The sequence below is a fragment of the Chanodichthys erythropterus genome, chromosome 23 (assembly GCF_024489055.1).
Source record: "Chanodichthys erythropterus isolate Z2021 chromosome 23, ASM2448905v1, whole genome shotgun sequence".
In the NCBI taxonomy this organism is placed as follows: domain Eukaryota; kingdom Metazoa; phylum Chordata; class Actinopteri; order Cypriniformes; family Xenocyprididae; genus Chanodichthys; species Chanodichthys erythropterus.
In genome coordinates this window covers 31082505-31110364 of record NC_090243.1, presented here as the reverse complement: position 1 = coordinate 31110364, position 27860 = coordinate 31082505, and the positions used below count along the sequence as shown (strand labels likewise).

The 27860-nt window shown below is 37.3% G+C and overlaps 2 protein-coding genes across 3 annotated transcripts in view; one reads left to right on the top strand and one right to left on the bottom strand.

Moving 5' to 3' along the window:
• The window catches only part of syt5b (synaptotagmin Vb), an 18134-nt gene extending 11298 nt beyond the window's left edge, over positions 1–6836 (top strand). For both annotated transcript variants that reach the window (XM_067377462.1, XM_067377463.1), the window contains exons 7-8: positions 4118–4251; positions 4381–6836. In XM_067377462.1, coding sequence (XP_067233563.1) covers positions 4118–4251; positions 4381–4590 — 344 coding nt within the window. In that variant the 3' untranslated portion in view covers positions 4591–6836. The remainder of the gene's footprint in view (positions 1–4117; positions 4252–4380) is intronic.
• cavin1b (caveolae associated protein 1b) lies at positions 5312–27860 on the bottom strand. Its single transcript, XM_067377461.1, has 2 exons — positions 27040–27860; positions 5312–7804 (listed from the first exon to the last, which is right to left on the bottom strand). Exons 1-2 carry the CDS (start codon positions 27547–27549, stop codon positions 6947–6949), a joined length of 1368 nt encoding a protein of 455 aa, XP_067233562.1. The 5' UTR covers positions 27550–27860; the 3' UTR covers positions 5312–6946.

Below are 27860 nucleotides of genomic sequence, written 5' to 3'. Positions count from 1 at the left end.
ACCTGTTAATAAAGTAATAAAAACATGTCACTTACGGAACTAACACGACGCCAGTTCCATTTTTTCCATAAGTTGAATAGGGAAGGTGTATGACATACAGCTTAAGCTTTTTGAAGAATACGGAAGGCGGTGTGGCGGAAGCACTTGCAAGGTGATCGTTTGTGTTTATAAAGCATATACATTTTTATTTTATTTTTTAGAAAATGACTGATCGTTTCGCTAGATGGATAAATTATCAGGAAATTAATTTTTTTTCCTATCAAGGGTAATGAGAAATAGCTAAAAGTAATCAGGAATACTGAGTCTGGGTAATAGAGTACCTCAGGGATGACGCATTTTTGTAGGCAAAACCCGGAAGCGAGTTAGCATTTTAGGACTTCCGGTTCCAACACCGTAAAGTCAATGGGTATTTTGAATGGGTTTTTGCTAATTCGCCTGAAATAAGGTCTGTGGTTAACAAAGCCTCTAAATATTTTCACGTTTTGATCTATGACATAAAACACACTGGTTATAACCCGCTTATGATTTTTTAAACCTTTACTGTGTCTTAAAAACAGCAGTTGCTAACCAAGTGCTAAAAGGGACTACTTCCTTTGGCGGGGACTTTAGACGTCATCATGACAAATTGGACAGCATTTCTCATGAAAAAGTGAATAAGTATTCATACACAGCGCAGATCATAATCAGCGAGCATGTTTTTAAATAACGTTGTTTTTTTAAATACAGTTTGAGGAAGCTTGGTGGTGACGACGTTGATCCGCGACCATGGTGTGCTGTAGTCCGTTTATAGCCTACTGTTAGCTTTTTATATATGATGACTTTATTTAGGCTTCAAAATGTATAAATTAATAACCCCGGTGTCCTGGCCAAATTCCCTCCATAGGCCCATACCAATCATGGCCTCCTAATAATCCCCATCCATTGAATTGGCTCTTTCACTCTCTCTCCTCTCCACCTTCAGCTGGTGTGTGGTGAGCGCACTGGCGCCGTTGTACTGTGGCTGCCGTCGCATCATCCAAGTGGATGCTGCACACTGGTGGTGGATGAGGAGCAGGGACGTGCACAGGGGGGTTGCTCAGGTTGCCCGGGCAACTGCCCATATGCCCTTCTTGACTCACGTTGCCCTTCCGAGGTGGAAAAAAATAAATAAAAAAATCGTACAATGGATGCAGAATTTCACGTAGGAGTAGATTAAAAAAAAAAAAAAAAAAAAAAAATCGCAAAGCCTCATTCACTTCCATATTCGGGCACCCGTCCGAAAGTGAAAGTCAGTAGGGGAAGGGCAAACTCTGTTTGCGTGGCTGCAGCGCTGCACGCGACCGGCACCTGAGCTGAGCCTGCATGAGCGGCACTAGAAGGAGATTGTCGCGGTTGTCGGGTGGGACGACTTAACGTTGTCGGAAAGGTGAGTAAGGTTATAATCGTTAACGAAAAAACGAAAACTAGGTGGGAAAAAACATCGTCGTTAACTGAAATAAAAATAAAAACGAGGCATTACAAAAAAACGATAACTAACCAAAACTGTAATGTGTGTTTGGCAAAACTAACTAAAATAAAATAAAATTATAGATTAAATGTCCTTAGTTTTCGTCTTTGTCAATGTCTTTCATAGAGCAAACGTTCAGCTGCATTTCATTTCCCTGCATCTCTCACTCACGCGTCTCTCTCACATACTCGCGCGCGCATAGCCCCTCCCCTCCGTGCACACCGCGTCTCCATGAGAACAAGTGTTGGAAGCAAGTTCGTGAAAGGTTGGTATCTCGTGAAAACCTTTACACAATCTCACACATTAAAAAGTGGCATAAAAATATTTTTAATTCTGAATATAATTTTGTCAGTGTGTTGTCGACCCGACAAGCGATTGCTACTTTAGAAAGTTAACTAGACGCAAGTTTGAGGTAAAATGCACTTGGGTTGTCGATGTCAAAACACTATTTAAGATGTTTGGTAGGGGAGTGCCCTTTTTTTAGGTCAGAGCAACTGCCCCTCAAAATTTCTGTGCACGTCCCTGATGAGGAGAGACCCCTGATATGATTGGAAAGCGCTTTGGGTGTACAGTTGTACATATGAAAGCGCTATATAAATGCCTCATTCATTCATTCATTCATTCATTCATTCATAAATGTTTTTTTAACTTGTAAAGATTATCTTGATAGACAAAACGTGTAAGTGTCATAACCTTTTGTTAAACACAGAGCTTATTTTCTGCGATTTTCCAAAAGTCTATGGGGAAAATGCGTTCAACCGAGGGAACCCATGCGCCGCTAACTTCCGGGTTGGCCTACAAAAACACGTCATCCCTGAGGTACTCTATTGGTTATTGGAAATGCAGTCCATGATGAGATAACAAAGACAGAAGGAGTGCCCTCTGGTGGACACTCCATCATAGACACTCCAGCTGGCAGGCGTGACAAATACAAACACTTATAATAGGCTTACCATAGTGAATCAGGGTAAGACAAAAACAAGTTATGGAAGAAGGATTGATGGTGTATTCATAATTATTATTCAAATTTTGTTAATTTTGAAAAAAAGTTATAGAGTACCTTTAAATATGAAATTTATTAAATTTAATTAAATATTAAATTAAATAAATATTAAATTAAATTTAAAACTATAAAAATTTAAAACTATATTTTAAACTATTCCATATATTTGATTTTTATAGTATTTTTCTAAAATGTGGAAAATTCTGCTAATTTTAGATTGAGTAGATTTGTACAGAAGAGGATTAGGGCCAAGCAATAATAAAAAAATAAAACCATCTCGAGATTAAAGTTGTTAAATTTCGAGAAAAAGATCATTAAATTTCGAGAAAAAAGTCGAAATAAAATGTTGAGAATAAACTCATTAAATTACAAGAAAAAACTCGTAAATTTCAAGAAAAAAGTTGAGATAAAATGTTGACAATAAACTCGTTAAATTACGAGAATAAAGTCATTAAATTACGAGAAAAACGTCATTAGATTATGAGAACAAATTTGTTAAATTATGAGAAAAAAAGTCGTAAAATTTTAAGAAAAAATGTCGAGATAAAATGTTGAGAATAAAGTCATTAATTTCAAGAAAAACAAATCGTTAAATTTCAAGAAAAAAGTCAAAATAAAATGTTGAGAATAAACTCATTAAATTACAAGAAAAAACTTGTTAAATTTAGAGAAAAAAAGTCGAGATAAAATGTTGAGAATAAAGTCATTAATTTCAAGAAAAAAAATCTTTAAATTTCAAGAAAAAAGTCAAAATAAAATGTTGAGAATAAACTTGTTAAATTACAAGAAAAAACTTGTTAAATTATGAGAAAAAACTTGTTAAATTTCGAGAAAAAAGTCGTTAAATTATGAGAACAAATTTGTTAAATTATGAGAAAAATGACGTTAAATTTCGAGAAAAACATTGAGATAAAATGTTGAGAATAAAGTCTTTAAATTATGAGAAAAAAGTCGAAAAAGAAAAATGTCCTCGTAATTTAACGACTTTTTCCCTCATAATTTAATGACTTTATTCTCAACATTTTATCTCGACATTTTTTACTTGAAATTGAACGAGTTGTTTCTCGTAATTTAACGAGTTTATTGTCAACATTTTATCTCGACTTTTTTCTTGAAATTTAACGATTTTTTTCTCGTAATTTAACGAGTTTATTCTCAACATTTTATCTCAAATTTTTTCTTGAAATTTTATGAGTTTTTTTCTCGTAATTTAACAAGTTTATTGTCAACAGTTTATCTCAACTTTTTTCTCGTAATTTAACGAGTTTATTCTCAACATTTTATCTCAACTTTTTTCGCGAAATTTAACGAGTTTTTTCTCGTAATTTAATGAGTTTATTCTCAACATTTTATCTCGACTTTTTCTCGAAATTTAACGAGTTTTTTTCTCGTAATTTAACGAGTTTATTCTCAACATTTTATTTCAACTTTTTTCTCGAAATTAAACAACTTTAATCTCGAGATGGTTTTGTTTTTTATTATTGTTTGGCCCTAATCCTCTTCCGTAGATTTGTCCAAAACTACTCAAATAGTACATTTTATGTAAATTTTATTTTAAGTTCTTGTGAAAAATATTCTTTACACTTGCATTTAAACCACTTTGATAATGACCTTACTTCCTGTGTCAGATCCGTATGTGAAGATTGTGTTACAGCATAACGGAAAGCGTCTGAAGAAGAAGAAAACTACAGTAAAAAAGAACACATTGAACCCATACTTCAATGAGAGCTTCAGCTTTGAGGTCCCATTTGAACAGATTCAGGTGATGTGTGATCATTCTTGCATCTGATATTATGTCTATTACTATACAAGTACAAATTTGAGTAGGTCATTTATTGATGACCAAAATGGAATAAATTCATATACTAAAGTCAAATCTATTCAAATGCAGAAAGTCCAACTCCTCATCACTGTATTTGACTACGACAAGCTGGGCAGCAACGACCCTATCGGCAAAACCTTAATTGGTTATGGCGCCACAGGTGTCGGCCTACGCCATTGGTCAGACATGCTGGCCAATCCCCGGCGTCCAGTGGCCCAGTGGCACGTACTTCAACCAGAGGAAGAGGTGGATGCTGCACTGAAGGCGCCACATCGCTAACCATCGTCATGGTAACAAGTGGGTAATATACCCAGAGTACGCTCACATCCAGGGTAACAGTGAATCATCCATCTACTGAGCAACTTAGTGAATGGCACTGATAGGCACTGCATGCATCAGCTTTACTAGCATGACCAGTGATCTTTACTATTTATGTTTCATGGAAGCATTGCAGAGTTATAGCTTCACACTTAATGTTTTCTCTCCCAAGGTACTTTTGTGTTACGTGAAGATCGTCATGATTTGTTATGAGTTGTATTTCTAAATGCATGTTTTTATGTTTGGAGTAGATATGTTTTCTTTATGGTAACTGTCACTCTGCATGCTTTCGTAAGTTATTTTTGTGTTAAAGATGTGATGATGACTTGTTGCTAATTTTGGAGTATGTCTATGATTTTTGGCAAATATAAAATGAGATAAGAATTAAAATCTTCTCTTCTGCAGTTAATTAATAGCTATGCAAATGACAACAGTTCGAATAGTTATATTTATATAAATAGATTGCTATTGTCGTATAACTCACAAATTTATTTTGGTCCACTTTTGTATCCCAATGCTAAAGTCAGTTTGTGTTTGAAAATGCAAATCAGATTAAACAGATGCATCACTTGTTTCTTGTGTGTGTTCTGTTTAACCACACTTTTAATGTGGAGAAACAATGCAACAATAAATACAAAAATAACACATTCATTTTGATCAGTCAAGCAGCACTCATGGAGTGTGAAGCATGAATGCTTTATTAACACATTAGTGGTTAAGACGTGTGACATTACAAGAGAGTATTCATATGCATCATGAACTACACAAGCAAAAATAAAACAAAAAAGCTAAGATGCTTAAAGTAGAAGTTTTGTAGAATTATGCGATTACTGAAATGATACAATCTGAGCAAAGAGGAGAATGAACCTCTGAGAAATTATTGTGCTCTAAGTAATAGCAGTGATTCATAATCATATGCATTTGATTCAAGATCAGAAGGTGCTGATGACATTAGCTGTAGCTTTTGCAGTTCATACCTATTTTGCTTATTATAATGTTTGTGCTCTTAGGTCTACAAATGAGGAAGTGTTCACTGCTCATTGACTCATTATGACATTACCACACATGTCCACCAGGGGGCGTGCAAATGTTACACAAACAATATTTTTAAATGGGTATAGAGCACGCCTGCAGTGCCATTCTGAAACCAAGATCATTTTATAGATCTTTATACTTCTATTTTGGTTTTCAATGCAGTTTAAACTATTTATAATATGTGTAATTTCTCACAATGGGACGGAAAAAAATCAATGTAACAGTTTGACTATGACAGTTTTAAGGAAATGTAAAATTATTCATTAAACTCTAAGATATAAAAGATATGTAAAAATGAGCACTTAGAAGCAATACTTCAGGTTTTCTTATCTTGGTTTGTTCTTCCACCTTATATTAAAATTGAAGAACTGTCTGTAGCTCTACATATAAGACTAGAACAAAAAAAAAAAAAAGAACAAAAAAATCAGTCACACTTTATATTCGGTGGCCTTAACTCCTAAACCTAGCCATACCTCAAAATGTGTGAATTTTCCAAAACAACATGTGGCTATACAGCAAATCCATAGTCTTTTTTAGGTATTTAATGTTAGTACGTAGTAGTTAAGGCCACCTAATATAAAGTGTGACCAAACAATCTTAGCACAACAGAACTACCTGTCCAAGAAGTCTGTTGTTCATTTGATCAAGCCATCTGTCTGTTATCTATTTCATATAATCAAAAGTAATTTTCAGTTCATTTTGTCCAACTAGCATAAAAATGTTCCCAGATACCATATTTCATGTTATTAGTCAATACTCCTAGTCCCTGCCCCTTACCAAACAAGGTGAACTCAAGAAACTTGGACTAGTACAGTAAATCTCCCAGTCACACATACATTAGGTGAATGGAGTCACCTTAAATTTGAAACATTTTGCTGCTAGAAAAGACGCAAATACAGACATGCAAACGGACACATTCACATTCTCCTGCAACATCCAACATCTGGATCAGCAGTACAGCACACATGATGTTCAGGGCGCCTACACACTAGAGGTTATACTATGTCAGAGAATGCTGCAACACTTTAATGGCCGCAAAGGCTGGGCGGACAAAAATCAGGGTTTGGTGAATCAGAAGTTCTAGCAACCAAAAGCTTTATTTTTTTTTTTTTTTTGGTAACAAGTTGTGCTTTCAAAAAATCATATTTGCTGCATTGACACTTGATATCAAACTGAGCCGGCTCATCAACATGTTTGATGCATTCCCACAGATCAAATGTTCTGTTAGAGCTTCTCTAATGTGTAAGCGCCGAACACACACATACACATGCATACACACACACTAATCGCTGTCTCTGTCATGGTCCTCCACCAACACCAGCTCGTCTCCCCTCTCCAGCAGCGCCCTCATCTCAGGACTGTCTTCTGTCTCGTCATCTTCATCCACCATCTCTCCACCTTCCATCTCCATCTCCACATCTTCTCCTCCCTCCATCCCTGCGTTCTCCACCTCCTCTATGTCCCCGACGACTTCCACCATCTCGGTTCCCTGGATCTCCACTTCTCCCTCACGGATCTTCTTCACGTGGAAGGTGAACGGTGGAACCTTGTAGACGGCCGTTTTGGAGCGGGCATAGATGGTGTGGTCAGGAGTGAAAGACTTCAACACCTTCTTCTGCGAGGACTTGAGCTTCTCCTTGCGCTCGGGGTTCACAGACATGCGATTGCTGAGTTTGCCCATCTTTTTCTCTATGTTGTGACGTGTTTTCTCCAGGTTCTCCTTGGTCTTCTGTTTGGTCTTCTCAAGGTTCTCCTTGGTCTTCTGCCTGGTTTTTTCTAAGTTCTCTTTGGTCTTCATGCGAGTTTTCTCCAAGTTCTCTTTGGTCTTCTGTTTGGTCTTCTCCAAGTTCTCCTTGGTCTTTTGCTTGGTTTTCTCCATACTTCCTTTGGAGAAAGCGGTTTTGATGTTCTGGACGCGTTGCAGGCTGCTCCGTTTGATGCGCTCTGCTCGAGACTCCTCAATGGTGTCCTCGATCTCCACCTCCTCTTCATCAGAGGACAGGTCCAGATGGACTTTCTCTTTGTCCTCTCCTCCTTCCTCTGCGGCTGCTTTGAGTTCACCTTCAGCTTCTCCTTCAACAGGCTCTGGAAACTTCATAGACTTGGCCACATTGACTTTTGAAGGTATTTTCACCTCGTCCTGCAGAGAGACACCAAAATAGTCATATCATTTACTGCCATGAGGGCAAGAACACATACATAATTCTCAAAACATTTGTTTTTCTTCATCAAGGTATTCAAGCAAAGAGAATTTGTGGTGGGCCCCTTTTACTCAAGCCATAACCTAATACACAGCCACTACCACCTACAAACATGCTACCATTATTCAAGCACCATAACTCTTTCTGCAGCACATTTAATCTACTTTGCCCACAGTTGTATCTCTCTCCTTAAGGAAATGAGAATTTAATAAGCCTTCTTTGCCAAAAGTGTGTAACAGATCCCCAAACTAAGTAGCGTCAAAAACAATCAATGTCCTGTCTTTATTTAACCCATAATGGCCCTATTGTTCAGCATCCGTACTAACATTGATGGTGACCTTACTCACAAAACCACACCCACCCATATTCTGAATTCACAAGACCATTATTAGAGAGAGCATTTGATTTCACTGGGGTCACTGTTATTTTATGTTTGTAAAGTCACTACAAACACTTTATCATGCACTTGTAGGGTAGGTGTCATTTTAAAGGTTATTTATAAGAGTTACCTTCATTATCATTTTTTATTTATTTCTTCCCTACTTCTCTCTGTATTAGTAAATGTGTTCATAAAATGATTAAATATGCAAATAAAAGCTAGTCTTCTGTCAAGACACAGGGAGAATGACTCACTGCCGTTCCTCTAATGTTCCTCAACAGAGTTTTTGTTTTCTTTATTTTGTTGTTCTTCCATTCTTTCATCGCCCTTCCCTTCCCTTCCCTTCCGACCTGTCTCCCACCCTCCTGCCCGACCCTAATTCCCAGCATTCCATCCCGCGAAGCCCCTCGTTCCCAAGTGCACTCTTTTTCTACAGCACAATGCTCTGACTTGTTTGTAAAGGAGACATATTTTCCGTTAGTGTGATACATTGAGTCATCCCGTTTTGCTCTGTTAATGTCTTTGCCAGCATTCCCAGGACTAACTAACAAATTTAAAGATGTCTTTTCTTATTGTTTGATTTATTCTTTCCTCTGCTTTAAGCTGGGACAAATTATCTACACAGAAAACAACAAAAAAAAAGCAAACAAAAAAATGTTGGTAAGCTTATGGCGCTGTAAGGGCCTTTGCTGGAGGTGTTTGCATTTGGAGAAATCTAATACCCCCAAACATACTGAAACAACGTATCTTCATTCATCCTAATTGTACTGCACATGGGGATGGATGTATTTCAAATTAATAGTATATTAATGTCATAATATTTGGGTTGTACCATGAGGATGTAGTCTGATTTATCTAAGCTCAAGAGTTTATTTTGTGTCAAATGGAGAGAGAAATATTAGAGTTAACTATTTATTAAGAGCAATAAGAGCTCTGTCAAAGTCAAAACTGGAAAATGTTCACCCTAACGGACTTTTGTGGCTCCTTCTCCTAATGGTGCACGCTCAGTGCCGCTGGCAACAGTGTTGCCAAATCCGCTGTTTTCCGCGGAATTGAGCTACTTTTAAGTTGTTGCAACGGGTAAAAATGTTTTCCACGGGTTAATTTCCACCCCCGTATGTACGATTTCACCCCCAAAACACCCCCAGGCGTACAAATTCAATGGAGAATTCGGCCGCCCGATGGAGAAAGTCGCATTGGGTTATTTTGGGGCTACTTTTGACTGGCCATTGGGCTACTTTTGTTGCACAGACCTGGCAGACAACGCTATAACGCCTCCGTTGGGTATGTCTGTAGCGAATGTGTTTAATATATGTTGTTTTCAACACACGTACAATATAATCATCAGATATTCACGCTATTTGTAAAATAGGCAAGCGTTCCAAATGCCCTAAGTAAAGATATCCTGTCAATTTTTATAACTTTTGTAAACTCAGCCAGTTGCCAGCAAGCAATTTTGTGTTTAAAAGACATCTAATAACCATCCAAACACAGCCCTGATGTCTAAAACAAGGCAAAATTTGGGCTGTAAGTGAAAATGAAATATACGTCTAACCATAGCCCAAGAATAGACTACAAATAGCCAGTCTGACTAGGAGCAAAACCATGGCTATGCACTGGCTACACATATAACATGTCAAAGAAATGAAACCAAACCTTATAATCACTGTTGACTTTGCTTAAACATGAATATCATACATCTCATTTTGGCCCAAAATACTCCACGTGAGCATGAAGCTCAACTTTCAATTGAAAACGCCCGCTCCGCTCCCTCCGTGCCATTTTAGCAAAATATTAATGAAATTTCACAGGCAAACGAAGGTCCACTGTCCATTGTCAATAGTTTAGTGATGTATGAAGCACAGAGAAGTCACTTTTAAACCAAGCAGCAAGCTTTCACAAATCTGACTAACTTGAACATAAGCAAAATCCAACAGCCCACTTGCAAAACTTCTATAGAAATTACTAGATTTCGCCTGCAGAAATGGAAAACCACACCTAGAACCATGTCAAGTTTAATAAACTTTCTGTTCTATAGTAAATGCATCAACAATGGTTAGAATACTGTGCTTGCCAAAGTATTTATTGGGGTCAAAGTAAAGCCTGTCAAGTTTATTAATGGTCTTTTTGCATGTATCATGATAAAATGGAGATCTGACAGGAAAATGAGGGAGAGAGGTCGTCAGGCCAGATTTAAATCCAAGTCCCTGCAAGCAAAATAGCTTCTTATGGTGTACAGCGTTATTTCAAAAGGGTAAAATATGCAGTCAGACCCTTATGAAGTTCAGAATATTAGAAAGGGCATGTAATCTAAGCACTAAAGACCCAAAGGTCAGAAGGTCACTGATCTTGAGTAAACAACATTCTCTAAAAGCAGCTGTAATGGAAGAACAGTAAGATGGAAACATGTTAGAGGAAGTCAGGCAGTCACCTTGGTGAGCCCACATCCCAAAGTGCCTCTCTCAAGTTAATGTTGCATTGTTCTGCCGAACAGAAAGGAAGGGAAACACGCACTCCGCCACTAGAAACGATTGGAAAATGTGAACAAATGTGTGTATGAGTGGAACGATAAGAGCTGGGGAGTTACATTTCACATTCCCAAGAAAATTCCCTTTGAACTTGTTCCCTTTTGAAAGGCGATCCTCTCAAACCATGAGACAGAAATCACTTTATATGATTATTATTATGCACTTATATGGTCCATATTTAGTGTAATCTGTGTAAAATGCATAACACATTTGCTGCTTGCACTGCAAGTGTATTTGAAAGAGGATAGTTTCTTCTACTTTGTAGAAGAGAAGTAACAATAAACCAACTTTGACTTCATTTGTGCCTGACATGGTCTGTACAGAGATCTAAATCTAACCACAGAATGTGAAGGACATTCATTTTTATAGTATAATAGTGTACTCTTTAGCATGCTTTTTTTTAAAAAAAAGAGTATTTAATATGGAAATAATAAGAATATACTTAATAAAAAGAATATACTTAACTGAATGTAATGTTTTTGGACACTTAACTGCAAAATGTATATTATAGTTTAAATTTGTATTAAGTGTGGTAAGTTTTACTTTAGAGTGCTTTTTTGACCACTTTTTTTGGTACATCTTTATATGTAATTTCATAATTCCATTGTTTTTGAAATATGATTAAAGTGTAATTCCACCATCTCACCCACACACAACACAGTTGCCTTAGAAACAAGTAACACAGTAACACAGTATATCTGAAGCAGCAACACGTTTTAAGGAATGAGAAATGAATTCCTCCTTTCTTTCTTTCTCATTCTGTCTCTGCCTCATCGTGGTCTGGTGAATAAAAATGGAGTCATGCAATGGCTTTCTCCCTATTTTTCCTTTTAAACACAAGGTGGTCTGCACGTACACACATAAGTACAAATGAGTCGCTTTCAGAGACTGCTTGACTTTTCCATGAGCCAACCACAGAAGCATGGAGGGCCGTGGGCTACAGAGACTGACATAATATATGAGCACATGAACAGAAGAGTTGTTTGTGTGTCTCTGAGACAGTCAATGTGCGTGTGTGTTTGTCACAGTGTGTACAAACACAAACTGAAACAACAAGAGCTCTTTTGATAGTGTGTGTTTGTGTGCACGTCACATGGTGTGCGGTTTGGGTAACTATCTCTCTATCTGCTGTCTATCTATCTGTCTCTCTCTCTCTCTCTCTCTCATGTGTTTTTAGGTAGTTTTGTCATGCTGATATCAGCTGGCTTCAATCCCACCTGGTCAGCGGAAATGTCCTTCACTTTTCAGACTGGATCTGTCATTTTATTTTCAATGAAAATTTCTTTCCTCACATACCACAACTTTATATCTCCACAAATGAGATGAAAAAATGAAAATGTCATAAAAGTTTTTCATTATGGTTCACCACAGAGTAAATCACCAAAAAAATTTTTTGTCATTATTTATTCTTCTTCATGTCTTTCCAAACCCATATGCTGGGAAACAAAAGTAGAATTTTTAAGACCCTAATTCTCAACGTTTAACTTTAAAACCAGATTAGTGAACCAATCATTCTTTTGAAGTGGTTCGGACTGAACAATTTTTTTCAAAAATCAAGATTGATTCTCAAGTTCAGCTCAATGACTCATTGAATATCTTGTATAAATTTCAGTCTATTTCTCACACAGATGCCACCACAAGGATTCAGAAGATATAGAATATAGTCTTGACTGCATTTATGCTGCTTGCATTCTTTTGGAGATTGTTAAAGACCTGCATGAATTTTTCTTCAAAATATTTAATTTTTGTTCCACAGAAGAAAGAATGCCATACGGATTTGAAAGAACATAATGGTTGAGTCTAATGACAGAATTCTCATTTTTGAGTAAGCTAATCCTTATTAGAACAAGAAACTGAGCTGAAAATGTTTGCACATGTCAGCAGACTGATAAATGAAAAACACTGTGTGTGGATGGTGGAATATTTCCACTGCCTCACAGAAGCGTCTCTTTTCAGTCACATGTGAAGAGCTCTTTCACATCTGCCTGCCTCCAGGCTGCCGTGTCTCTATGGCGATGAGGGATTCCCTCCCAAAACACCCTCCGCCCCACCTTTCCATTCAAAGCCAGCCACCACACCCACAAACTCCAGCACAGGGTCAGAGCAGAGGGAAAATCAGTGGGTGTGGGGTTTTCCCAAGAATATAGCACTGGATGTGTGGAAGGGAATCCTCCGGACATGTTGCATAACTTCGTCATGGCAGGAAATGGAAACATGGAACACCAGGATAGGGAGTTGCTGTGGAATGTGTATGTGAATGTGTTTGTGGAGCACAAATGGCTTTGGTAAGATTTAGTTTCACACATAAAAAACATAAGAAAACACAAAAGTGGCATTTTTGGAATCAAATTCTTAAGCAGAAAGAAAGAAAAAAAGCATCTCAGCAGTTTCCCTTATGCATCTTTTCATTAAAGGATTAGTTCACTTTCAAATGAAAATTTCCTGATAATTTACTCACCCCCATGTCATCCAAGATGTTCATGTCTTTCTTTCTTCAGTCGAAAAGAAATTAAAGTTTTTGATGAAAACATTCCAGGATTTTTCTCTATATAGTGGACTTCAATGGCCTCCAAATGGTTGAAGGTCAAAATTACAGTTTCAGTGTAGCTTCAAAGCGTTCTACGCGATCCCATAAGAGAAATAAGGGTCTTATCTAGAGAAACCATCACTCATTTTCTACAATTTTTTTTTTAAAATTGTATACATTTTAACCATAAATACTCATCTTGAACAAGCTCTCTTCTTCTTCTCTATTTGAATTCCGGCAGTGTAGACAGTGTATTACTGCCCTCTTCAGGTCAAAGTTTGAACTAAATTGTCATATACAATATGCTAGTGCAAGTATATAACAATTAGTTCAAACTTTGACCTGTGGAGGGCAGTAATACACTTCGCAGTGTCTACACTGCCAGAATTCTAATAGAGAAGAAGAATAGAGCTAGTTCAAGATGAGCTTTTATAGTTAAAATGTATAGAATTTTTAATTTCTTTTAGAAAATGAGCGATGCTTTCTCTAGATAAGACCTTTATTCCTCGTCTGGGATCATGTAGAACGTTTTGAAGCTGCACTGAAACTGTCATTTTGACCTTCAACTGTTTGGAGGCCATTGAAGTCCACTATGGACAAAAATCCTGGAATGTTTTCATCAAAAACCTTAATTTCTTTTCGACTGAAGAGAGAAGGACATCTTGGATGACATGGGGGTGAGTAAATTATCAGGAAATTCTCATTTGAAAGTGAACTAATCCTTTAATATTCCCCTTCATATGAGCTCATAAATATAATTCAAGCTTCCAACTACTGCTTCCTGCAGAGTTTGTCTCCATCCTGCTTTAACACACAAGCCTGGAAGTTTCTAGTAATCCTAAAGCTGGTTCTGGGGTTTTAACAAGGGTTGGAGCTAAACTCTGTAGGAAAGCGGCCTTCCAGGATCAGGATTTTTAATCACCCTTCCATTCTAATACAAGATTAAATCAAAATGGAAGAAAAATGACTTAAATTCTGGTTTAGGTGGAGAGTAGATCTTTTTGTGGCTGTTCAAATGCATTTGACCACATGAGCATTTATACGAAAGCAATCGAATGCATTTTCAAAAAATGGACAAGGTCAAAACATTTTAGACCACGTTTACACCTGTATTTAGCATCGTCCACTTGTGATCTGCTGGACCAAAACGAAAAAACGTGTCTTAAAAATGCAGTAGGACTGCAGCCCTGTAACCTCCACTGTTGCAGTATCACGCTTCTTGAAAAAGCTTCAGCATTTAACAAACAGAACATTGACTGAATTCAAAGTCTGAACTATATGTTCTTTTATCATGATGATCCTCCCTTATCGTGTTAATGGAGGAACAGAAGGAGAGAGAAACTGGAAACTATTTGTGTGGACAGATTAGGAAGAGAAGAGTATATTCCTTTCAGCTGTTCTTTTGTTGAGTTATTTAATGTTTCAAAGAGAGAGAGAGAGGGGGAGAGATTTGACTATATAAAGTGATGGTATGCTGGCTTTCCCTGCAGGGAATATTGTTTGATGATTCAGAGGCTGTTGTTGAGATAGAGAGAGCTGCAAGGCTGTTCAACTGTTACAACACCAAATTAAACTGTTTGATGTCATAAACACTGGGCATTTCCATGGCAACCGCACAACAATATCCTCATGGTGACCATCGAGACAACTGTGGCAACTGTGTGCTTAGCAATTGCGGCTGTCCTTGAAGATTCACATCCATGAGGAGTTCTGTGTAAACTTTAGGAAATCACTCATGCTATAAAATGGCAGATCTGGCCGGAGTCCATTGGAACACGCTGCTCAAGTTAACATTGGCATAGAGCATCTGGAGCTCACAAAGCAATTCTTTATTTTCAAATTCATCAGCAACAGACTGTTCAAAAATGTTTCCTACAGGTTTAAGGCATGCCGCATGGAGCAACTCATGCGTTTGTTGCCATGTTGAGTTTTATAAACAAAGCAGGCGGTTTCCAGTCAGTGGTGCGCTGTATCCCATTTCTTAAACTGACATTTTCCCATATGCAGTACAGTAAAAAAAAAAAAAAAAAAAAGCTTGTTATTCAGAACATGCAATCGCTGTTGGTTCGTTCTGCCCGCTGATTAAGAGCACTGTCTGGCACCATGATCATGGTTGCCATGGTGCTGCTGAGTTACTCTTTCCAATAACAATGGAGGAGAGAGGTTTGTGTTTACACAGAGATTTATGACTGTGTGGAACATCAGCACATCCTCTCTGTACAGCCGTAGTAATGTACCAAATTCTCCACACAGCAAAATACTGATTCTGACTTCTGTTGCTTATTTTCACAAACTTTTTTTGCTCCGCACCAAATGCTAAACTTTGACAATGAATACATTGGCTTTAAAAATTCAAAACACAAAAGGATTACCTTTGGCAAAAAAGTTGCATTTTTGGAATCAAATTCTTAAGCAGAAAGAAAGAAAAAAAGCATCTCAGCAGTTTCCCTTATGCATCTTTTCATTAAAGGATTAGTTCACTTTCAAATGAAAATTTCCTGATAATTTACTCATCCCCATGTCATCCAAGATGTTCATGTCTTTCTTTCTTCAGTCGAAAAGAAATTAAAGTTTTTGATGAAAACATTCCAGGATTTTTCTCTATATAGTGGACTTCAATGGCCTCCAAATGGTTGAAGGTCAAAATTACAGTTTCAGTGTAGCTTCAAAGCGTTCTACGCGATCCCATAAGAGAAATAAGGGTCTTATCTAGAGAAACCATCACTCATTTTCTACAATTTTTTTTTAAATTGTATACATTTTAACCATAAATACTCATCTTGAACTAGCTCTCTTCTTCTTCTCTATTTGAATTCCGGCAGTGTAGACAGTGTATTACTGCCCTCTTCAGGTCAAAGTTTGAACTAAATTGTCATATACAATATGCTAGTGCAAGTATATAACAATTAGTTCAAACTTTGACCTGTGGAGGGCAGTAATACACTTAGCAGTGTCTACACTGCCAGAATTCTAATAGAGAAGAAGAATAGAGCTAGTTCAAGATGAGCATTTATAGTTAAAATGTATAGAATTTTTAATTTCTTTTAGAAAATGAGTACCATACTATTGGAAAATAATAATACATACAATTGTTATTATTTCTTTGGTCCAAAATAGAAAATAGCACATGGTTTACGCTTGTGAGAAGCAAAGTGAGATATAGCTAGCAACCATTGTGAAAACGGGATTTAAGCGCATTTTTTGACTCCCAAAACTGGGAATACTGGGTAATCCACAAATGGCCAGGCATCATTCTCTTTCTCCTTTATCATTACTGTTTATACAACGGGGTAGTGTTTTGTATAATAAAGATGAATGCCTCTGTGTAGGCCCACTATGACCATCATTTTTAGACAAGAACCGCCGCAAGGTAATAGCTGCCTAAAAGTGGCAATACTATTAAATTACTTATTTTTCAGTACAGTGAAAGCAGCTCAGTTTATATCTCGCAATTCTGACGTAATTCTGACTTTATAACACGCGATTGCGAGTTCATATCACAATTCTGAGAAAAGAAGTCAGAATTGCGAGATGTAAACTTGCAATTGCGAGATAAAAAACGTCAGAATTGGGTTTATTTTTCACAATTCTGCCTTTATTTCTTGCAATTGTGTGTTTATATTTCGCAATTCTGACTTTATATCTCGCAATTCTGAGAAAAAATCAGAATTGCAAGATGTAAACTCGCACTTGTGATAAAAAAAAGTTGCTATTATAGGCCCCGCCCACTGACGTTCAGTTGCTTAATGGCTGACATTTGCCTGCACTAGATGCGAGCCTCACGTCGCATCAAAATCAAATAGAACCCATTATAATTACTGATGCTGTCTACACTGGATGCAGTATAGAGTATGACGTGATATGACGTGTTTTTGTCAACCTGGAAGTTAGCAGCGCACGGGTTCCCTCGATCAAATGCCTATGCATTTTCCCCATAGACTTTTGGAAAATCGCAGAAAATAAACTCTGTGTTTAACAGAGGGTTATGACACTTACACATTTTGTCTATCAAGATAATCTTTACAAGTTAACACAACATTTATACATTTTGAAGCCTAAATATATATAAAAAGCCATGGTCGTGGATCAACGTCACCACCACCAAGCTTTAAAAAACAACTTTATTTAAAAACATGCTCGCTGATTATGATCTGTGTATGAATACTTATCCATTTTTTCATGAGAAATGCTGTCCAAATCATGATGACGTCTAAAGTCTCCGCCAAAGGAAGTAGTCCGTTTTATCAACTTGTTAGCAACCGCCGTTTTTAAGACACAGTAAAGGTTTAAAAAATAACTGGTGTGTTTTATGTCATAGATCAAAATGTGAAAATATTCAGAGGCTTTGTTAACCACAGACCTTATTTCAGGTGATTTAGCAAAAACCCATTCAGAAAACCCATAGACTTTAGGGCGATGGAAACGGCAAGTCCTAAAATGCTAACTCGCTTCCGGGTTTTGAATACAAAAACATGTCATCTCTGAGGTACTCTATACAGATGAGCATTTGTTTCAGACTGAGGGTCGTTTTTCTACATATATATGTGTTTTTGTGTGTGTGCATTACAAGTGAACCTCAATGAACATAGCAAAATAAAATAAAAAATCCATGTCATGACCCCTCTTAACACACTTAATTAACATGCAATTAAGTGTCTCAAAGTACATTCTTTTAAAGTACATTATTTCTGAAATAAGTACTTTTAATAAGTTAAAGTATGCTGAAGTGTACTTTTTACAAGGGTTTTTTGTTGCTTGTTTTTTGTAATTAAGTTAACTTTATCTAAACTCCAGTTGAACTACTTTAAATTACAAGTAGCTTTTCGCTCATACAGTTTCAAAAAATCCTGAAAAGAAGGAGAAGATGGCTGGTATGAGATCAAGAGCAAACAAGATAAAGCTTATGCCAAACTGACAAACATGGGCCAAAAGCCAGACTCATGCTGCTTCGCCTCATGCCCGCCTGAAGATTAACTGCACAGAAAGAAATCAAAAAGACACACAGCACTGGGCCAAGCCAGCAGTGGATATAGTCATCCATTCTGCTGTTCCCTTCAGCTGGACATGATGCTTTCTGAGCGTCTGCTCCAGATCAATTACAAAGAATAACCCAACCTCGTCCATGATGAGCCCTCTCCCTCTCATAATCAAACAACTATGCAGCGGATCCTATTTATAGCAACCACTAGTGCCTTTCCTTCCCTTCTCACAGATGAGTGTGTGTGTGTGAGTGTGTGTGTGCTAGCAATGTTTCAAAAGCCCAGATGTCTTTCTGTTCTCATAACTTGCATGCTTCTTACTGTCTGTTTCACACACTTTTCCTCTAATTCTCTTGTTTTCCTGGTCTCTCTCTTTCTCTCCAGTCAGTGAAGAAAGCCCCTGCCTTGCTGAAATTGCTTCCAAAGTGACATAAGGCAAATGGGCTTTTCTACATGACGTAGACAACAAGAGTATTTCTGTGACTTTGCCATATATGGTCTACCAGTGTAACGGGCAGATAAAATACATCAGTTATGAACTTACTCCACTATTTGACCAGTGTTGATTATTTAAGTTACATGATACGTTTAAGCATTCCAGTCTCTGTAAGGTGGACAACATCCAAGTTTGTCCTTGTAATTTCTCATCACTCCGTGATACCAAAATGTTTCCATGTCACACTATTGCTACACATCCATGTTGAGAATTTATGAACATAATCAAAATATTTTAGATTTTAGCTCATGGACTTTTGACTATTGTATTGACTTTTGACATAAAAGCTGGTCCACTGCAGCCTATTCTAAAGGAGATCCACTTATTAGACAGGAAGAGATCGAAACTAACCAAGCACAGTTCAGTGTTTCAAACTGAACATTCAAAGTCTCAGCAAAAATGGCTGGAGTCTCTCTTGTTTTGTACAATATGCATTATACAGTGAACTGTCTTGAGTGTTAACATTTTGGGCATTATAGTAACTGTATAATGTGCATGATTTAATAAATCATGTATAATGCATATGCCTACATATATCAAAAGTACGTTTTTTTTTTGTTTTTTTTTTTAAATAATACTTTTATTTAGCAAGGATGCAATAAATTGATCAAAAGTGACAGCAAAGACATTTAATATGTTTTAGAACTTTTTATTCAAAAAAGAATTCTGTGGCAGAAATGTATTAAAATTTCAACAAAAATATCAAGCACTGTTTTAAACATTGATAATAATAATAATAAAAAAAAATTGTTCAGTCATTATGTCATCATTATGTCTATTAAAATTCTACATGGAAACCCATATCTTTGTCTGTGTGCATGCATGCGTGGGCCATCTGAGCTGAAGAATAATCTGTAATAAAATTATTATTGCTTGAAATCTTTTTTAGATTTTTTTCATTTATTTTTTATATTTATGTATATTAGGCTATTTGTTTCATTTTTATGTTTATGTGAAATGAATTTGCTTGCGAAATGTATTACTATTATTAAACTGCAACAGCTATCAGTAACATTCATAGCAAATGTATTCAACATTTTGAGGTAAAGTTCAGGCCAGTGAGCCGTCAGGATTTCGGAGGTAGGGAGTATCAGGGTGTGAAAGGTACTGGCAGGTTTATAAATGAGTGATATACTAGGAGGGTGGAACGGAATGGCTGCAAAATGGGATGAGAAGCAAAAGAGTTGGATGGAGACAGGGGAGTTAAAGGAGTCAGGATGCCTGAAGTATGAATCAGCACGGTAAATATGAGCTCCACTTTGTTAAGACACCACACCCTACCACACAACCCTCCTCTCTCATTCCCTTTCCTGCTTTCACTGAATAGAAGAAGAAGAATAACTGGAATACACTCTATATCCATGCCCAGAGGGCCCAAGAAGCAACAATAAAAGTGCTTAAAAGGTATACTGTAATCAAGCATTTATTTATTTAATCTGTATTTTTCGTTTTAAAAAATAAGGTTATTTAGCCTACCTACTTTCTTAATACATGTTCCTACTGTAGTTTGTTTGATTTGTTTATTTTTACATTTAATGTGAAATTAATTAGCTTGCATACTTTATTATTATATTATACATCTTCCTAGATTCCTATTTTTGCATGATTGTTATTCCAACAACAAAAAAATTGCTTGTCTTTGTCATTTTTTCTCCAATTGCTCCACCTCTGAAAAAGGTGCACTCATTTTCTGCATTAGAAAGGTTTCACACATAAAGACCAAAATAGTATATTCAAAAAAAGTCAGCAGTCTAATAAAAAAAGCAACATTTTTCTATGTTAAGCAGTTCACCACATGGGGGCTGACATGTTGAGATACAAATATTACATGCTATTTCTTAGTAACCTCTAATATCTTTGGACTCTTTTGCTAACAGAATTTTTTTTTTATGACTGACTGCAATAGACAATTTGTACAATGGGATCAGTGACTGAAAATATTTGCATAATGCTTCATCCACACCACTAGGTGTCAGTATAAGTCCAAGACAACTGCCATATTGGCCAGTGCCACATAAAAAAAAAAAAAATACAGAGAAAAATTCACTTTTAATTCCCAACTAAATATAATTTTTCACTCATAAATCTGTCTTATTAAGTAAAATGGGTTGCACACATGACTCAAAGGATTAGTTCACTTTAAAATGAAAATTACCCCAAGATTTATCCACCCTCAAGCCATCCTAGGTGTATTTGACATTTTCTTCTTTCTGATGAACACAATCAGAGTTATATTAATAAATATCCCGACGTGTCCAAGCTTTATGACGGCAGTGAATGGGACCAACAAGTATGAACTTTGCTTTTTTCATAAGTTGAATAAGGAAAGCATAGGACGTAAGCGTTTTGAACTACGAGAGGCATTACACTTTCTTTGTAAGTTGAATACAGAAGATACTTTAGTTAGATATTTTACTTTATAACTTAAATATGGATATTCTTCTTACACAAACGTATCGTTTTGCTTCAGAAGGCCTTTATTAACCCCTGGAGCCGTGTGGAGTACTTTTATAATGGATGGATGCACTTTCTTGAGCTTCATACTCATTGGTCCCGTTCACTGCCATTATAAAGCCTGAACGCATCAAGATATTTATTAACATAACTAAGTATGTCAAATACACATAGGATAGCTTGAGGGTGAGTAAAGCTTGGGGTAATTTTCCTTTTAAAGTGAACTAATCCTTTAATGTTGACATTATATAAAGAGATTCCATAAATAAAGAGAACGCAAAAATTGAAAAATTCCAAAAAAAAAAAAAAACATTATGACAATGTGATGCAAGACATTTGTACTTTTACTATTAACTGAAACACATCACACATAACTATAATGTTCAGCTGGTGCTAACTGATCTGAAAAAAAAAAACAAAAAAACTTTTGTCCCACTCAATTGAATATCAAACACATAAAGAAGATAGAATGAATTATGTCAAAAGCATGTTAGCACAAGATTTAGCAGAGAGACAGTCAGTTGTAGTAGCAGCAGATGACAGGATGAATGTTTGTGATGATATAGAGGGGTCAGAAAGGCAAAGACTCAGCAGTACTAACCAGTGACACCCCCAGGCATCTATTTTCTAGGACTACGAATACAGCTTCTATATGCTTGAAAGGGAAAAGACCAAAGTTGACCGTTTTGATTTATACTACTGCTTTTTCTACAAGTGGCCCGTCTCTTCTGTAGTCTAACTTATGACAAGCTTCCAGTAGCTTCCACAACACTTCTTGACAGTCCTTGCTGAAAGAAAACTGTTATTCTTTTCACTTGGAACAGAAGAGCTCAATTGGGTGAAGAGAGAGGCGTCTCCTTTGGGCAAAGACACACAAAAACTCCTCTAAACAACCTCTAACTCATGACCCTGGAGTGTCTGTCAGACACATTTCACAAATTATGAAATATGGAAAGTTGGCCTACTGTGCTGAAGGAGACAAATGATTAGATTGCTCTTTGTCCTATAAACCATTTCAACATACCAACGAAACATGCAAATCAGATGTGCATGTAATTATCTAATGGTGAGATTTGCATGCCATTGCTGAAAAGGCTCAGAGGAGTTCAACACTCTGCATATGACATGCATTAGGCCTGAAATATATGCTATATGCAAGTGTTTGAATGTTAATGCTTCTACCAACTGAAGCTTGATTTCAAGCAACGTTGCACTCTAAAATGCATCAGAATGCAATTCATAACACAACACATTCTCAGCATTGCTACAAAGTGTGCTATAGCAGGCATTAGCATAACTATCTTCTACTGTAAGCTTTCCAAAACGACATTAATGAACTAGAGCCAACGACTAGTGTTTTTCCGCCTCACGTTGTCTGCATCTGGGCCAAAATGTTGCACACCACAAAGACTACAGCCAAAGGCCAACTACAATGTACATTCTGCACCTGTGTGAGAGGAAATAACTCTCCATACCAGCAGGTGGCAGTAGTTTGTATTTGTCTTTCAAATAGGTAAACCGGAAGATCAAGGACTGCGGATATACAATGAGACGAATGAGGTCTACGTTTAACTCCACTTTTAGACATACACTCACAAACTTCCCAAAGCACTTCCACTCGGGGGAATCTTGTCACCATTTTAAAGTGCGTTGAACTTCGTCAAGTGGGTGAGGGAAGTGTATTTGGACAGACCCTCGACCCCTCAGTATGTACACTTCAGCTCGCCCTCATGTCGTTCCACACCCGTAAGACCTTTGTTCATCTTCGGAACACAAATTAAGATATTTTTGATAAAACCCGACTGCTCAGTTAGGCCTGCATCGTCAGCAATAACACTCCCTTTTCAATGCACATAAAGCTACTAAAAAACATATTTAAAACAGTTCATGTGACTACAGTGGTTCAACCTTAATATTATAAAGTGACTAGAATACTTTTTGTGCGGCAAAAATAACAAAATAGCTAATTTATTCAATAATATCTAGTGATGGGCGATTTCAAAACACTGCTTCATGAAGCTTTGAAGCTTTACGAATCATTTGTTTCAAATCAGTGGTTCGGAGTGCGTATCAAACTGCCAGAGTCACGTGAACTATTGAAGTTTCAAAACACTTATGACTTAACGAAGCCTCGTTTACTAAATCATGGGATTCGAAACAAATGATTTGTAAAGCTTCGAAGCTTCATGAAACAGTGTTTTGAAATCGCCCATCACTAGATATTGTGGAATAAAGTAGCTATTTTGTTATTTTTGGCACACAAAAAGTATTCCCGTCACTTTATAATATTAAGGTTGAACAACTATAGTCACATGAACTGTTTTAAATATGTTTTTAGTAGATTTATGGGCATTGAAAAAGGGAGTGTTAATGCTGGCGATGCAGGCCTCACTGAGCCATCGGACTTTATCAAAAAATATCTTAATTTGTATTCCGAAGATGAACGAAGGTCTTAAGGGTGTGGAAAGACATGAGGGTGAGTAATTAATGACATAATTTTCATTTTTGGGTGAACTAACCCTTCAATTTTTCCCCACCCCACACAAATCTAGTATATGATATCAGAGTTGTTGGTCCTGGATGGCCACTGTCCTGCAGAGTTTGGCTCCAACTTGCCTCAACACACCTGCCTGGAAGTTTCTAATATGCCTAATATAAGCTTGATTAGCTGGTTCAGGTGTGTTTAATTGGGGTTGGAGCTAAACTCTGCACAAAGGTGGTCCTCCACAAGCAGGATTGGACACCACTGGCTTAGGGCGTTCCATTTAAACACATTTCAAAGGTTCCGCCAGTAGTGGGCACTCATGCAACTTAAGCAATGACGTACATGCAAGTCAACAAGGTGAAGTTAGCAAGTGAAGGGCACAAAAAAATGACTTAAATGCAGCCTATCTGTATGTGTCCTCTTGAGTTACGCTTGCTTTAGTCAATTCTGTTTTTCTTCTTGTGCACTGTTTTGCTAAGCTTAACAGCCAATCAGAGTAATCTCTCACTGATGGGCTCTGGTGCAAATTCAACATGGTCAATCAACCAAAAAGTCACCAACAAGGGTCAGACTATTGCCACCACAATACACCACAAAAACTAAGCCAACAGATGCTTTGGCCAACTGCTGACCACCACAGTATTTAGATCAACAACTGTTATGATGGAAGAACTAGTCACTTGATTTGCAGTTTTGTGCCATCAGATCTCTGAAAGATTTTAAATATTTGAGTTATTGGTTTTGATTAAAGTAAATGAGATATCTACTAGCAGAAATTTGGTTGTACAGAGAATGTTCATCACAAACGCTACACAGGAGGAGCGAATGTACAACCACACCCTAATCCTACCCTAACCCTACCCACAACTCTATCTCTCCACCCCATTCAACATCTATAGAGGTGGAGAGTTCTATCCCTCCACCCCACTGGACGTCCAGAGAGGCGGAGCTTGCCGTCATAGACTCTGCAGTGAGTACCACTTGAAATAAACTGCAATATATTGTCGACAAGTGATATTGAAGTCAAAAGTCTGACAACTCAAGACAATAAAGCAAAAATGCACGTTGTATAATGTCATGCTCAGAATGCATCAACCATTCACATCTGTAGTTGCATATTAGACTATGTTTCTCTATAGAAGATAAAGAAGAGGGATTGAGTAAGTGAATGAAGGAACAAGTTGATGAAAATAGTGGAATTTGATCTTTCTACACTTGCAAAATAACAGGGTGGAATTGTGACCGACCCTCCCTCTCTGATGAGCGAAGGAAGGATATTGGGAAGAGTAATTAGTGAACTGTGTGTGCGTGGGGCGGGCAGCTCCAGCCTCTTCTGACTCACTGTGTGGAAACTCTGAATGTTCTTGCGCCACTGTGCAAAGCTGCAAGCTATTACACATTGCATTACAGAGCCGAAAAACCTCTAACTACAGACAGACTGTCTGAGTAAATCTCTCTGACTATTTTTGTATGAGGCTACCCTTTTTCTTGCTTTTCCCACTCCCCTTTACTCTACCCTTACCCTCTGTTCATGTTCTTCCATTCCCTCTTTCCCTAACAAACCACTCCCACCCTTTTAAAATAGTCTCTGGATTTTGTTTGTGGTATTTTCCATCTCTGAGAAAAAAAAAAAGAGACCTTCTCTACATTAATCCAGCATGACTGCCGTGTTGGAGAGAGAATGCATGTAAAAACATGTCAGTGTTCGTTTATTCTGCGGCCATCAAACAGAATCCTGCTTTTATAAGGCAGCAGGTAGCCCAGCTACTATCACACAGTGTGTGTGGATGTATGTACATCAGTACACACTAGTGCAGTTTTTTCATTGAGAAATAATAATACATGGTTGATTAAAAAAAAACCATTTGTTCACTTAAGTCACACCTTAAAATGTCACGTGTAAAATATGTTGTTTCTTCTCAGAAATCTTTTCGGTTACACTTTATTTTAAGGTGACATTGTTACATTGAATAATATTGATTAACTATATGTAGCTACTTACTATAGAGTTACAGTTGGGATCAGGGTTTTGTTTAGGGTTAGTTACTTGTAATTATGCATAATTTACTGTTATTTTTACAGTAAGTAGTACATGTAGTAACATGTAACTACGTCACCTTAAAATAAAGTGTTACCGTCTTTTCTTTATAACTTTTGCCCAATGGCTTTTAATCATCTAGTGATTTTTAGTAGATGTATGAGGACAGTTCACATAGTTGTCCTAGCAGAGTAACCACAGGTGTAGTTTTATGCATTAACTATGAACATTCCACTATAAATATCTTTGTAGTCTTAATTTTACACTCTATGAAATGTCTGTAAAAAATAGGGTACTGCGCTAATATGAAGAAATTTTCCATACTGATTTTTCACAAGTGTTTTACTCATATTTTGAATCATGCATGCATTGTGTTGTGTTTAGGTTTGGAGAAAATATCTGTAAATTTAACAGAAAAGGTATTGGTAATTTCTTGCCAGGACATTAACCATTTTTCCACAGATTAGAGTAATAGCATATGTGATACTTTAAACTTAAGTATCTCTTTGTTAAATGTTGTGCTTGAAAAATGTGCTTATGCTTTTATTTTGTAAAACAAGTGACATTTGGTTTGATATTTTGTTATGTAATGCAATTGCAATGGCAACTTTTTAGGGCCACTGTACAAATGGTTATATTTAAAAATAGTAAGATTGTAAGATGTGCTCATTTGTACTCAAAGCCACACCCTACCTGACTGTGACATGTGGTGTACCCTGCTTTTTACATTACACTCTTATGGTTTACAAATGTATAATGCAAATCACTTTTACAAAACACAGTTGTGATGTTTTGTAAATATTATCTTTGTAAATTATGGAAATAAAAAACACAAACGAGATCTCTTCGATATCCCAATCGTTTCTCCTACACACTAATAACATTGAATAGAGAGCAAACGGAGACTTTTACTTTGTTTCTTCTGAGAAAAAGACAACCGAAATCCAGTATATAATAGAGTTTGAGAAGAGATCTCAACAGTGTCTCAAGCTGTTCTCAGATTTGCAAAAAAAAATCGAAATTTGCAGTCAGAAGTGAAGTCATTTTGAAGTAAGTGATTTCAACATGAACATTTCTTATCAATTTCCTCCAAGATCTGAGCTATCAGCAATGTTGTGCAATCATTTTATAGGTCTATACTTTATTGCAATTGTCTCATTTGTCTCCACTTTTATTTATCCTAGAGAATTTCAAGAGAAACACATTTTGATAGTTCATTGAAACGTAACTGATCTTTGAAAAAGGAGCAACCTCAATCCTAACTGATGTATGTGTGCACACCCCTCACCTGGTAGATCATGACTTTGAAGTTTCTTCTCTTCAGAAGTTCATTCTCGTTGCTCTCCAGGCGTTTGATCTGCCCGGCCTGTTTCTCCATGTTCCCCCGCACCGACTTCACGTTCACGCTCACCTTACGCACCTTCTCCAGCATCTTATTGACAGTGTTTGCCGTGGTGGTGTGGCTCTTGGACAGTTTGGTGAGTTCCCCCTGGATGCCCGTCACTGCTCTCTCCATCTCCCGTTGACGGGCTTCCAGCCCGGCCTGCGTCTGCTGGATCTGGTCCACGGCTCCGATGATTTTGTCCAGCAGCGCCAGGACCATGACTCCATTCATCTCACCTTTGTCTCCCTCACCTGCCTCTTCTTTCTCAGCAGAATCTTTTGATTTGTTCTCAGTGATGGCTTCATCTTCATCATCAGAGGCTTGGAGGTTGATTTCATCTTCTGAGATCTCAGTAAGGGATTTGTGTGGATCAGGCACCTCCAGGTGCAGATGGCTGTCTTCAATCAGTTCCATGTTTAAAAGCTTATGTATGTAGTAAAATAAAAGGAATGTTAAAGGATAAAAGGAGTGGAAAGTTCTGTGTCCTTACTCGCCTTTCTTTCTGCTCTCAGGATTCCCCTCTAGAGTTCACCTAACTGTTCCCTCCTCTGTCACACTAACCACATCTGCTCTCTCCTCTCTCTCTCTCTCTCTCTCTCTCTCTCTCTGAGTGTGTTTGGGATCTGGCCAGAGCAGCAGAGGCTGGCAAGCAGGCTGTGGACGGTCTGTACTGCATGAGCTCTGGGTCGTGAATGCCACACTTTCCTGTGAAACCCTCCAGACAA